Source organism: Coenobita brevimanus, chromosome 68 (genome assembly GCF_032717465.1).
Source record: "Coenobita brevimanus isolate Jiangsu-jjx chromosome 68, ASM3271746v2, whole genome shotgun sequence".
In the NCBI taxonomy this organism is placed as follows: domain Eukaryota; kingdom Metazoa; phylum Arthropoda; class Malacostraca; order Decapoda; family Coenobitidae; genus Coenobita; species Coenobita brevimanus.
In genome coordinates this window covers 6,955,442-6,969,902 of record NC_137021.1, presented here as the reverse complement: position 1 = coordinate 6,969,902, position 14,461 = coordinate 6,955,442, and the positions used below count along the sequence as shown (strand labels likewise).

The 14,461-nt window shown below is 38.5% G+C and overlaps 1 protein-coding gene across 1 annotated transcript in view; it reads left to right on the top strand.

Annotated features, from left to right (window-relative positions):
* Positions 1–10,420, top strand: part of Gcn2 (eukaryotic translation initiation factor 2 alpha kinase Gcn2) — a 55,602-nt gene extending 45,182 nt beyond the window's left edge. The window contains exons 14-21 of the mRNA XM_080277055.1: positions 1,070–1,312; positions 1,901–2,055; positions 3,629–3,774; positions 4,017–4,147; positions 5,573–5,798; positions 5,988–6,079; positions 7,698–7,879; positions 10,282–10,420. Of these exons, the coding sequence (XP_080133181.1) occupies positions 1,070–1,312; positions 1,901–2,055; positions 3,629–3,774; positions 4,017–4,147; positions 5,573–5,798; positions 5,988–6,079; positions 7,698–7,879; positions 10,282–10,420 (1,314 nt within the window). The remainder of the gene's footprint in view (positions 1–1,069; positions 1,313–1,900; positions 2,056–3,628; positions 3,775–4,016; positions 4,148–5,572; positions 5,799–5,987; positions 6,080–7,697; positions 7,880–10,281) is intronic.
* The last annotated feature ends 4,041 nt before the right edge of the window (positions 10,421–14,461 follow it).

Here is a 14,461-nt window from a genome sequence, read left to right as displayed (position 1 = left end):
GTTATTCTAGCTTAGATAGGATATTATATGGAAGCGTCTAAGTGATAACCTACAATTCACTTTTGTTTTCATATTACTTATGAACTTTTATGGTGTATATTTGACTGTTTGACACTGAACTACAATATTTTATTCTTGATGAGTATTTGTGGAAGAATAACTTATCTGGGGCCTTGTAATCATAAAAGTAACCATGATTACGATTACAATATGAGAGTAGTCGATTATGATTGCGATTACTTTGAAAGATATTCCTAAGTTATTGATTACGATTACGATTACACAAAAGTCTGTAATCGATTACAATTGATTACTATTACAGATTACGATTACCCCATGTCTGCATGATTATTTTGCCTTGAATTGTCAAGACACTGCTTAATTTTGCTTAGCTTTGTATCATGTCAGATATGCAGCTGCAGTACAGGTATGTAATATTTTGAGTGTTATATTTGAAAAGCATGCAGGCTATAAAATAGATAGTCCATAAATACGTAGAGGATTATAACTCTTGCTGTAGTGTACGATGATTCCTACCTTCACCATTTAAAATGCTCGAGTGCTGTCGTGAGGTGGTTGAGGGCCTTTTCTTTGGGATGCCACCAGGTTCACTTGCTACAAGTAAGTTTTTTCTTAATAAATACCTTTTTTATTTTTTCCCATGCTATTTTAACCTGTTATTTTATTTGATCCTATGCAGTAAGTTTTTTTTTTTTTTTTTTTTTCTAACAATTGTATTATTAGATTCTATGTGTACCACTTGAGTTACAGATTGGATATCACTTACTTCCATTGCTTTGAAGTTGAGTACAATTGATCCAGACTTTTGAAGGGAACAGACTGTGACATTGCAAGAGAAATTACTTCATTTGTCCAGTATTCTGCTGCCTCCAGTAAAAAAAAAAAAAAAAAAAAAAAAAAAAAAAAAACAACTGTTGAAGCTATCTCCTTCTGCAGTTTCAGGAAAATGGAGCAGGAAAGGCCTCTGTTTTTTTTTTTTTTTTTTTTTTTGCTAATGTCTCTTCATGTATGTAATTAACTCACTGACTAATATTTTCTCACATTACAGGAATGGAATGCAAAACGAATGCCATTGGAAACAGTGTGTAACTATCTGTGTGACCTTGGGGTTGGGAAGCCCTCAGTTGAGTCCATAAAGGGATTTCTTCTTCTGGATGGTTCACTAGAGGAGGTGGTAACTAGTATACAGAACAAGGGCATTTCCCGCCGCAAAAATCTGGCAGGAAGCATGAAACAAGTTTTAGCTGAGCTGATGGCAATTAAGGAGGATGCACAGATAATGGGCATCAAGGTATGTTATGACTAAAATACAGAAAGTCATCCATAGTGACCATAAGTTTGATATCTCATTGTATTTAAAAGTTGCCTATAATGTCAGGAGTAGAAATCTTATTGATTGCATGAATAAATTTGCTGTCAGTATTATAAACTAAAGTTGAATGATGGTCCACCCATTTAGCGTAAAGAATGGAGACCCCATAAAAATACAGTATAAGAGTTTGATTTAATCATGCATAGAGACTGCCACTGATACCCTAATGTGTGTCCTTCTAATAAATGTGCTTTTTATTTTATTTTATTATTATTTTTTTCTCATCTTAAATGTCGGGACCAACTGCCTAGCCCCGGGCTCCTATGCTCCTCATGGGGGGTGTAGGCTTGGATGATGGATGGATGGATGGATGATTTTTTTCCCCAGATACCTAATAATGGCAAAGTTACGGTCTGGCTGGTTTACCTGCCACACTTGTAAGAATGATTATTCATTATGTATCCTGGAAGGTTCTGAGAACCAAGCCTTTTGGGGTATGATGTAATACAATAAGATTATTGTTTTATCATTGTATGATATAGGCTAATGCTCTCATTTTCATCTTAGTGTGAGATAAAACTACGACCACTTCTGGTAGCTGATGCTCACCTGTATAGTGGATTCACATGGCAGTTCCTGATGGATGTACACAGGAAGAAGGGAATATCACAAGACCTGTTGGCTCAGGGTGGGTCATACCACCACCTAATACTCGAACACCGGTTAGTCTTCTTGGCTGTAGATAATTATCATGTATGCCTGATTAAAGCAGGAAATTAAGAGGTGTGTTTTTGTCTTACAACAAATTCTTAGAGGAAGCTGCAGACATGCTTCCAGACTTTTCAGTTACAGTATTTATGGAACACCTGTGTATGTAAGATAAAGCTGGCTTATATTGTTTAATATGTTACAGTAGAGACCATATATATATTTTGACAATTTTGTAATCACTTTTCATCCCTCAGGCTCCTCTCTATGATGATGTCTTCATCATTATACTATTGCCGAAGAGTTTTCTTTAGCTAAGGAAAAAACTTCGGTTAATTAAGGAATAGGAAATATATTAAATCGTAGGTGGGGCCCCCACAATCCATTCTTTAAATGTAATGCTGCCATATAACTGGCAAGTGGATGCCTGGTGTTCTGTTGGAGAAAGGCAGGTCAACTGAAAGTGGCCAATTTGTATCGTTTGTATTGTTTATAAAGGCTCCAACATGCTTGCATGCATCAGCCTCAGTCACGTAATGGCAGATGTTGATGCTGCCCTATCTATGACGGCCTTCATATTCAGTCCCAGATCCTTGAGGTCACACTGTCTGACCTTGTCCCAGATCTTTTTTGGTCTGCCTCACAACTGTACCCCTGATGTGGCCCAATAGGGTTTAAATCCAAGGTGTGGTGGTAGTTTCTTGCTCATATAATTGCAATCGTGGGTGGGTGATGGTGACTGTTTTCTTAAATGTCTGGGATGAATAGTCTAGTCCCAGATGCCTGTGGTCATGATGGGGCAATAAAGGACTGGATGATGGATAAATGGATGAAGTCTTTCTGTGAGATAAAGGCTTACTTTGTACTGGCTTCTGCCAGAATTACATACAGTACAGTATTCAGTTTAGAGGATGTAAAATAAGGAATGTGGCAGGGGAGAAAATACTTGAGTTTTGGGAAGCACAGAACATGGTACATCAGTTTGTAATTTTTCATTTAAGAAAAGATGGAGTAAACTGACAGCATACAATGCAAGTCAAAGGATGTTCATAGCCAGCATGTGAATCACATTATGTGTGGCCAGCTTGGATAATTTTTGGTATGAAAGATAGATAGGAAGCTAGTTGGGGATGTTAAAAACATACTTGGTGGAGTGTGTATGGCAATGTAGATTACATGTTTGTGGTTAGTTTCTGAGATGTGAAGTGGTAAAAATAATTTATGTACCTAGGAGAAGAGTATGGAAGTTGAATAACAAGGCAGTGAGGGAAGCTTTAAATGTAGAGATGTTTAGAGGGGTGGCAAGATGAGGTGCTGTGATTGGGGGCATAACTAAGCAGTATGGTGCTCTAAAGAAGGGTCTCCTGAGAGCCACTGTTTGAACTTGTGGCTGGACAAGGCACCTGTGAAGAAATAAATTGTCTTGGTGTTGGAATGAGGTGGTTAATGCAGATATGAGAGAAAGAGAGAGAGAGATGTAATCTGTGATAATTGTATTTTGTAATGGCCTACTCTTAGTACTGATCGTACACCCGTCTTGGTATAATTTTGTTATGGAGAAGTCATACTTGGGTGTATTATTTGCAGTAGGCGGTTGGTGTCTGGCAAGAGGAGTAATGAAGTACCAAGTGCAGTTGGTGTGAGTCTCTTCTTAGAAAAGTTTGTATGGTGTGTGGAGACTGTGGGGGAATTGGCAGCAGCTGGACGAAGTGATTTAACTCATATTGCCTCAGGTCAGTCATTTACTCCTTCATTATACATTTCAGTAATTTGATGAAGAGATTGGTTACATGTTATTGTAATGAATGAATAATTTGTATGTTCTTTGAATTAATTGTGTTGGTTCATAAAACCTAGTCCCAATTCAGCTGTCATTAAGTAAAGTACCCGGTACATGCTGTAGTTTCTTTCATGTTCCATGTTCTAATAGAAATAGTCAAGGTTAGTAAGTTTTTCATTCATAAATATTTTTCAGAACTTGGTTGTGGTGCTGGAGTAATATCAGTGATGGTGTGTGCAATTGGACCAAAACAGTTGAAGGATCGAGTTGATATCGTTTGTAAATTCAGAACAGCAAAAATTACCGCAGATCACTGCCACTGCTTGGTGAGACTCATTTTATGTTTTCATCTTATATTAATATCAAACTGTACTGTACTGCTTTTAACTCATTCACTCAGTACCTTCTGATTAGAGACATCCTCAGAAAAGACATAAAGCCATGTATGACAACCCAGGCATCAGATGTGGTGATGGAAGGAAGAATGCCAGACACAGAGAGTTCAAAATTAGTCCTGCAGCTTCTGGTCTCCGGTTAAAATGCCTCATGGGGCATGGACACCTTTCCTGAAGTTGTCAGGTTCTCATATGCTCTTTTAAGTGAGCAGCCTGTGATATCATTCCTTTACGTTCTATGACTAAGGGCATTAAATCTCTGAGAACAGTAAGCACAACACTAACAGCTTACCGAGGGGTTAAGATACTGCATTTGATATCCCCAAAGAAGGAGTTGCTTCAGTTTTGTATTTTTATTTTAATATAGTTATTTCTTTAAGTCACTGTTCTAGTAAGTGTGTGCAGTCATGGAGCTAGTTTGCTGTGTTTAACTAGAAGAGAGAGGTGGTTAATGGACTTGGGATGGTTAGGCATATGATGGTATATTTGTAGTGGGTACATCGTTTGGTTCTTAAATTAAGGCTTACAACATACCCTTGTAATAATGGTATCATATGTATGTGGTTAAACTGAGTCTTGCTGAGTATATTGATGTCCATCGTGCTCAATTTACCATGCCATAAATGTTATAAACTTCTCTCAACATATGCTTCATATACAGATCTTCCTCGTCACCCTCGCTATTCCTCCTTCTATCGTGGGGATTCTTCCTAAGGGTACCTTCAAAGAGAAAGCATAGGGTGAATACATAGGTTTTGTAAGTCCAGAAACTAATTTTTCTCAAAGTGAGTGAATCTGGAAGTACCCAGTGCATTAAGCTTAGTGTAAGGGAGTTCGTTCCAGCATATAACACCAAGTCCAGACCAAACATATGAAAAATGGTGGCACAGCTAGGTAACCACATTTGTGCCACATCTGATGATAGGAACACAGGAACAGCATCATACAGTACTTGATATGTTTGAGTGGACGAAATATCAGTAACCACGAAGAGAGGTTGTCATACCTCATGAGGAACTGTAACAGGACCAGAAGCAATGTAGTCTTATCTGCCTCTTTGAGTTGAGGTAATTCCTCCTGTCAACAGTTTTAATGGTTGAGGTGTGACATAATTGGCTTAACTCCTCTTTCTAAGGGTGCCTTGGTATTTACTTACCAAGAATGAATATGAGTTCTGGCCTTCAAAAAACCAGGCTTTTAATGAGCTAAATATTTCTTGGAAAATTGGTTACATTTCATTTAGGATTATAGAATATTTATTACAGTACTTGTAATACACTTCTGGTGAGATGCAACTTGAATTTAGTGTACAGTCCTAAAGTCATTTTGATGAGTAATTGTTAACTGTGGAACCAGAATCAGCGTGAAGCAGAAGCACTACTGGAGGAGGGCAGTGTTAGCAGTGCAGTGATGCTGACAGCTGGGGACAAGGCTGATGTGAGAATCTTTACTGATCCCACTGGACGTACACTAGAGAGGAAGGTACCTCTTGAGAAAGTCCCAGAATTTGTCCTGAAAAACCTTGGGGTTCCTGACAGTAGTGTTCCCACAGGGAGTTCCCGCACAGATTCCAGGCTACCTGGTAAGATCATATTTATTCATAATTGATTTATGCAAATAATATAGTAGAAGCATTTTCACAATAGGTCAAGTGAAATGTGTAAGATGCTGATTATAAGAGTAAGTAGGAAATAATAATTGCATATGTATTGTAAAATTTCTTGTAAATACTGTACTCGGTATTTCTGAAAATATTTATGATTACCTTCAGGTGCAAGTAATCAAGAGGAGTATCAGCTGATCATTCAGTATATTACAAGAAAACAGTCAAAGAGTAAGGATGCACCCAAACTTGATCAACAGGTTAGTACATCAAAGAAAAATTGCCTTGAGGCAATACTTAATAAAATAACAATTTTTATAGGTAAAACAGAGTGTACTGTATATACACTGTATATGCACAGCACAGTATTAGCAGTTAAAAGCCGATAACTTATTGCACAAGTAAAAGAAATACTTTACATCCATCAGCTCATGTGCATAACATTTTTTTAAAGATCGTCTGTTCTGGTGTGCCACTTTGAAAGATTACTGTATGGGTGTTCACATCTTTGGTACTGGTAGATTTGGTGGCTGTGCTAATAGTTGCCCTATGTAAGACAGAGTTGACATGCAGCCCGATCCTTTTAGAAATTTACAGCATTGTATCTGTGCAGAGAGTCTGAAGTGTAAATTCTGTGTTTCTACAACCACAGCTGTTGGTGATGCAAGACCTTGGAATATTTCCTGCCCACTCAACTTGAATTATTTAAAAGGCTAACACCTTGGAAATAAGTGGTCATTCCTTTGCTGACTATCAGTTTAACCCTTTCATTGTGAACTGTCCTTCATAATGGATTAATATCATCTGGCAGTAGCTGCACGTAGGTGGAGAAGATGTTATAGTTGTGGAAAGGTTTTAAGAAGCACAGTAGTATTTAGTATGTGGATGTCTGCTGTTGTAATGAATAATTTCTGTGTATGGATTTACCATGTGAATGTGGATATAGTTGTTGCAGCAACTATTGCATATTATCCAAGGAGTATAGCTAATAAAAAAATTAATACTTGTACTGTACTGTATGTGGTAAGTGAGGACGCTTACCATCCACGCACTCAGTGTATCGCTGCTCTTGGGTGCCTGCCCTTTCCTCCCTTACTTCTTTCCTTCCTTCCTCTTCTGTCTTTCTTTCCTTCATTCTCTCTTCTTCCTTCTGTCTACGGGTGACTCTACACTGAGTGACAAGCCAAATGGTTTCCTCTGCACCAGGAAAAAATTTGCAGTAAAAGTCCTCCAATCCGACCATCAGTAATCTGAAAATCCCAATACATAGTACTCCGAATTTTTCAAGGCAAAATTTTTCGAATTATTCAGGACTTTTTTCAACTTTTTCTGGGATTTCTGAGCTTTATGTAAGGATTTATATAATTTGGTCTTGCCCTTGGACTTGGATGTACCTGCCTGCAACTATTCATCTGCGCTTCCATGCATTTTCAGTGAGTAAAACAACCCATATCATTTTAAGTGTTTATTTAATTATCATGTACATATTTCTAATCTTTTCAGAGCCCTTCCAAACAATTCCAAAAGACCCTTGGATTATTGGACTTTTACTGTACAAAGCTGCGTGGTAACCATATACAGTATCCAAATTATGGCGCCTGGTGGTTTAGTGGGTAATTAAGGCACTCCAATCGGATTGAGCCTGTGCAGTTTTATATCCAAGAGGTGGTTGAGGTTTATTGCTCATGTAATGCCACTCAGGGATGATTGAGGCTGGTCACTTTCATTTTAAATTGCAGGACCACTTTGCTTAGCCCCGGGCTTCTGTGTTCTTCATAGGGCAACGCAGGATTAGATGATGATGATGATGATGATGATGATGACCTCTGTCCACTAAAACAGACTGTATATATAACATTTACACTCTCTGTTCTCCAGATCCATCGTGATGTAATGTCAGCACTGACTTCTAAGTGGGCAGTAATGGGTGGTGGAACAGGGCTGAATGTGGATGTATGGGCAGTTGAGTTGGATAAAAAAGCAGTTTTGTCCCTGGCCTCTCTTGAGACTGACTCCAGTGTCCGCAACTTCAATGAAACAGTCGCTGATGTTAAGAGTTTGTATGTACTGCATTGGGCAATTAATGGTTAATTAGTAGATACTTGAGTATTTACACATAGTATAAAAATTTAATTGGGGTTTTAAATGCTCATGAGTGAAAGGTGTCTGTCAGTTGATGGACAGAATTAATAATGGAATAGTTCCAAAGTAATATTTACTCAACTAGTTTAGTGAATGTCTTTTCTTGGGGCTTCCATGTAGTGAGTCATTGGATTACATAAATACCACCCATTAGTGGATACGGTTATGCACCTTAGCAAAACTGATTCATATTAACATGCATCTCTTCAGTTAAAAAGTATAATCACACTAGGTATAAATTTCAAACCATGTGCCATATGGAGGTTGTCATTGTGCATCTTATAGGGATTATGGGTAGTCTGCTTTAGTGGGATATAAATGTATGGTGTCTGTTGTGCTTTCCATGAGTTCTGGCTTCTTTATTTACTGTACTTGGATTACTACTATGGCTGGCAGGAAGAGCTCTTACTGTATAGTGTTTCTCTGATCCCAGTGCAACCCCCAAGAAGACCAGAAAGTGCCTGATATATGAGAAGAAACCAGAGATTTTATGAAAAACAGAGAATGGGGAAAAAAAAAAAAAAAACTTTCTCATTTCATTTCCATAGAGTCAACAAGTCCATCTTCAGGGGTGTCAGGGCTAATGTTAAAAATCAAGAGTGCCATCAGATTGGATATTTGCATTGTTTGGCAGACAGTAATGACTGCTGCAAACTGTTTACCAGCAATGATGGAAGTACTCATGCTATTGTATGTAGGGCATCTGTCTTGCCACAGAGTAACCATCATAGACCCAGTTATCTGGGGTAAAACTGGTTTTTCAGTTAGGCTGCAGTTAAGATGGGTGAATCCAGATATATGACTTTTGTCTGAAAAAGTTGGGTGGCAGTGGAATTTTGAGGATGTATGAATGTCTAGTCTTGGAAGCGTTCAGTTCCAAGTTATATGTCTCCTCAAAGTATTAATCAACTTCTCTTCCTGGGACTTTTGTTTTATGCATATTTTTCTATATCCAAAAATCACAAGAGAGGAGGTTTTATTGTGGCCTGTATAAGCTTTGAAAGTTTTCAGATCACTGGCACTGTCTAAGCTGAATTATCGAAGATTCCGGGTTTGTATATTTCAGTCCAGGTATTAGTTAGAGAATGCAGTAATATTGTCAGTTGTGCATAATGTCTGACTAATGCCCTAGTCTGGCACTTACCCTTACTATGATAGATTGTTTGTATTAATATACACGTGGATAACAGATTGTTGTTCATAAATTTTTAAACTAATAATTTGTGATATTGGACAGTAGTTGTAACACAGTACAGAAGGTAATGAGTATGGCTGTGCTGACATGGTTTGATTCTTTTATCCCTTAGGTCTTTGAAAATTTCATTAATGCCTATCCAAAGTGAGAGCAGGCCAGTGTTTGAAAGAGGCTGAATTGTGCCATCTCCAAAAATACAATACTGTACTGTAATTACCCTCATCATGGAAGGTAGAAGGAATTTGAGTATGTGTGTGTGTGTGTGTGTGTGTGTGTCTGTGTGTGCATGCGTTCGTGCGCTTTCATGTGCTTGCGCACATTGAAAGAAAAAGAAATGCATATAAGGACTAAGTAACCAAGAGATCTCTCTGCTATAGCCATTCCCTGTTGATGAAAGGAACAGATGTCTCAGGAGGGAGCAAGACATCAAAGATGGTGATCATATAAGGTTAGGAGAAGCCTTTGTCCTGCAGTGGATTATTACTGTATAGGCTGATGATGATGATGATTGAATAATATTTGGAATTGTTTTGTCAGTATCATCATAGCCACTTTCCCCACTGTCACATGAGGTTTGAATCACAGCATGAGTCCGTGCTGTTTGCACTTAGTCTATATGCAATGTGATTGGAAGTGAAAGAAATCCCAGTTCCAGGTGTTCCTTCCTGTGTCATAAGAACAATGAGTTTTTTTGCATAAAAAATTATGGGTTGTAGGGTTTCATAACTAAACATCAATACTAGGTAGGAAGGATTGATTCAGGTCTTCCACTCCATAGGCTTATATTCTTGTTGGTTAAGGAAACTGCCTGACACCTCTTCCTTAGCGATTTATTTTTGGATTTAGCTGGGTAATATCCATTTGTACATTATTTATGCAGAGTATGGTGATGTTGGAAGGGTTTATGTAACAGAAGAGGACAGGAAGGTGTAATAAACAAATTATATCATGTAGGAAAAGGTGTTTGGGAGCCTTCTTAACCGATGAGAATATGAGCCATAGTCCTCTTGTACTAGCAGTACACATACTTAAGCTTTTTTGTGGTAATTTCTTCTTTCTACTCAGGGATGAAAGAAAGTGTAACCTAAGAATATTCATTCTCTCAACAGATCTTTTCTCTTGCAGATTCCCTGACCACAAGGACTATTTAGATGAAATATGCAAGATGATTCAACGCAAAATTTTCTCCAAAAAGAAGGCTGAGCGTAATGTTCCCCTTGTGTTGTACAGTATCCCTTCCAACACTTTCAAGAGGATCATCTAGTCATGCATACAGCTGGATGCGTACTGATCTGAATGGTATGGGTTACAGTTTCTGTAGAGGTTTGGAGGTGTTACCAGTTATTAAATATGAGTTTGTTCATGTGCATAAACAGCTGTCATATAAGAGATATTTTTACAGCATACACAACCTTTAGATTTTATTTGAGTTAGATGTTTAGTGGTCGGTGGGGGCACTGACCATCCACTTACTCGATGTAGTGCAGCTCTCGGGGGACTTCCCTTTCCTCTCTTCCTTCCATCTTTCCTTCTGTCTTTTTTCTTTCATTCATTCCTGTTCCTTATGTCTATGGGTGACTTTATAGTCCCTCTTCTTTGTTTCCTTCATTTTTTCCTCTTCCTTCTGCTCATGGGTGACTCTACACTGAGTGATAAGCCAATTGGCTTCCTGTACACCAGGAAACCATTTATTATGGTAGGTGGTAATTATGTAACCAAATTATGGCGCCTGGTGGTTTAGTGGGTAATTAATGGGCTCCAATTGGATTGAGCCTTTGTAGGTTTATATCCGAGGGGTGGTTGGGGTTTATTGCTTATGTAATTCCACTCAGGGATGAGTGAGGCTGGTCACTCTCATTTTAAATGTCAGGACCAACTTGCCTAGCCCCAGGCTCCTACTCTACTGATGATGACAACTGTCTTATGCTGAATAACAAGCTACTTTTAGCCAGAAGAAAGAGTCCTTCATGCTGGATAATGTCAAAGATTTTATGCTTACTGCTGGATACCATTTTAATTCATCCACTTGCAGCACCGGATAATGTCGTATTCCTGGTAATGCAGCGTTGGATAATCGTTAGTTTGCAGTACAGTGCAACTACCCCATGCATTATCCAAACACTGTACCGTTTACCACTACATGCTCGCCAGGTCACTGTAAGTTCTGCTTGAACTGATTGGTTAAACCCTTGCCAGTAATGTACTGTGATTTTCACCTCTTCTGCAATGCTAGGTGTACACATTTACGATCTTAATATTAGGCGCTTGTAATTGAAAAATAAAGGATGTAATCTGAGTTCTAACCATTAGCCTTGCATGGACTGTCTAGCACCTTGGTTCATTCCCCAGCACCTATCAAGATTCTGTTGTTTACCATGGACTGCACAGGTAATGGCGAGTAACATGACAGAATACAAATTGAGATTGTTTTGTAATACATGTGGCAAGTTAATACTGTTATTGCTTTTTAAACCACGTAAAGGGAGGATATGACACGCCATTATCAGAATTTATTTTCCGAGTGTTTAAGATAAGTTGTCGTTAATATATACTGTACATGTCTGTTATATATCAGCAATATTTTTTTATGCTGAAATGGTAGCTACTGGTATATTTTGTAAAGCATGTGGAAGCAGTATTAAAATTCAGTATATACATGCTAAGTTCAGATTCTGTCCTATCCTAACTTATTATAACCCAGTGTACAAGGTCATGTGTATTTTCACTTTGCGGTGGTAACAGAGGTATGTGCAGTCAACTAAGAAACTAGAAGAGCAACTGCACACGGTTTATTAATGGATCCTTGGAGGCTCTGCCGAAAAAGGAAAGAAAAAACTAGGATGACCCCATATACGTCTTATCGTAAATGTATCAGAAAGAATCAGAAGGCATTTATAAAAATTCTCAACTTAATCTTTGTGATTATGATCCAGGTCCTTGGAAAACATCGCTTTGCATCTATTTAGCTACAGGGAAAGTCGCTGGAGCCGCCCTGGGGACACCAGACTGGCCCAGTTCTCTCCTGGTTACAGCTAGTGACTACGATGAGACTAATGCGTTACTAGGCTGGCCCCTGCCGTCAGCATGGTCCGGCTCTTATTACTAAACCGTCGGCCCTGCTTTTCATTACAGTAACAGCGATAGAACAGTGATTATCTGTGCGATATTTGGTAAGGTTGATACACTATGTATCAGTATGTAATATGCTTTCTCTGCCAAGTGTAGTAGCCTATACGAATAATAAACAGAAATACGTAAACTAGTAAGAACTAAGCGGCATAGCATTATCGAATAACTAATCTTACCCGCATACTTGTTACGACGTCTGACAACCAGAAAAATAGATGCCTTATAGGAATTTCTTGCATTAAATAGCAGAGATGCAAAGAAATCGTTTAATCCTTCATTGTTAAAATTTAATAAAGGAAAATGTGTAGGACCATATCCACAAAGAACAAAAAGCGAAATTCTATCGTAGTAAGGATGGCCTACAATAAGCAGAGGCAGGTGCAAGGGAATGAGTTATGGCACGAGGTATGATAATTTCTGTCACAGATAGACCTGGAGGTTGACTGGGGATGACTGCTAGCCAAGTGAAAGTTATAAATTTAATGTTATTTAACACAGGGTAGCACAGACTAGACCGGACGAGGTGTGCTGCGTGAATACGATGCTTTGTATGTGTTGGAAACGAAACTGATTCACTTTGCACAGGGCTGAGCTTCGGAGCGAAGTGCAAGTATTTGTAATGTTTATTTCAGTCATAGCTGCCAAGATGCCCCAGATTTATAAATTTTATCAGATTTCTTGGTGTGTTGTGTCGTATAACTTCTTAAAGGTGGAGAATAATTATTTAATATGTACAATATTGATACTGCTAGGGTACAGCACTGTCGTTGACATGCGAAAATTAATTGATGTGCTCACGGCTCTTGTTCGAGGAGACTTATCCAATCCGAGATAACTGTGAATCACAAATTAGTGATGCCGTGTGACAGAGCATCAAGTGCGCTACTCTAGTTTCAGTGGAGATGTGGAGTGAGAGGGAGGGAAGGGGGATGGTGCAGAGTTAAAAGTCGCACATCTCAACTGCATCTGATGTATTTTCTAGATTTTGTGTAAGGGTCGTCCGCGATTGACCATAGTATGAGGTAAGTCACCAGTTTTTAAATTCATTTATAGATTTTGTGCTGCGGTGAGGATGTTCATCACCGGTAACAATCTGTATTTACAGAAGAGATGAGGGTAGCTAGAACTTACATTATAATGCAGATATGTAGAAAGTTATTAAAGGTAGTAACGACGTAGTTTAGCAGCTAACAAATTATACACCTACATAACGAGTTGAGATGATTATCCTGAAATAAGATAAAAAATACTTACGTACGAGAGTGAAAGACTTAGGGAAAGAGTTAATGGTATTTATTTAGCGGAAAGGTTAGTGTGAAAGTGAGTCAGACTGTAGGAGAGTTTGTGAGAAAGTGTCTGAGTGATCTAAAAATGGCAAAGTGGATGAAAAAGTGAATGTGAGACTGGAATTGAAAATGTGACAATTGGTTAATTGAGAAGCAGTATTAACTCTAAATAGGCCTGTATGAGAAAAGGGCGGTTGAGAATGGGTGACAAGGTGTGGAAGTAAGTGTGAGAGAAAATGAGTTTGTAAGGGAGGTACTAAATGAAGGTGAATGACGATTGTGAAAGTGAATGAAGTGAGACAGAATGTGAAAGTAAGTGTGGTTTTGAGTGCTAGAGTGAGTGAGAGTGACAGCAAGGGCATGTTAGATTTTATGAGTGTAGAAGGGTGAGAATGAGCGACAGGAAGTGAGAAAGTGTGTGTGTGTGTGTGTGCGTGTGTGTGTGTGAGAGAGAGAGAGAGAGAGAGAGAAGTGTGTAAGAGTGAACTAGCATGTGGAGATGAATGAGGGAAACATGAGTCGGTGAGTGAATGAGTAAGCCAGTGAATGCAGGAGTGAGTGTGAAAGAACCGAATGTGTGAGAGGGTGCGAGAATATATGGTAGAGTGAATGTCAGAGTGCAAGAGTGAGTATTAGAAAATTAGTGTGAATGACAGTGCTTGGAAATGAAGAGTAAGAAAGTTTGATTACGGTGATGAACGAGTGTCTGGATATGAGAGTGTGAGAGAGTTTGATAATGTAAAACGCAGAGTGAAAATCAGTGTTGGAATTGTGTGAGTTAAGCAGAGAAAGATATTGAGAGAATGTAAGTGTGAGTGAGAATGTGACTGTGACTAATTGACAGGAGGGAAAGTGAGAGAGCGAGTATATGATTTAGCGAAATAGTGTTT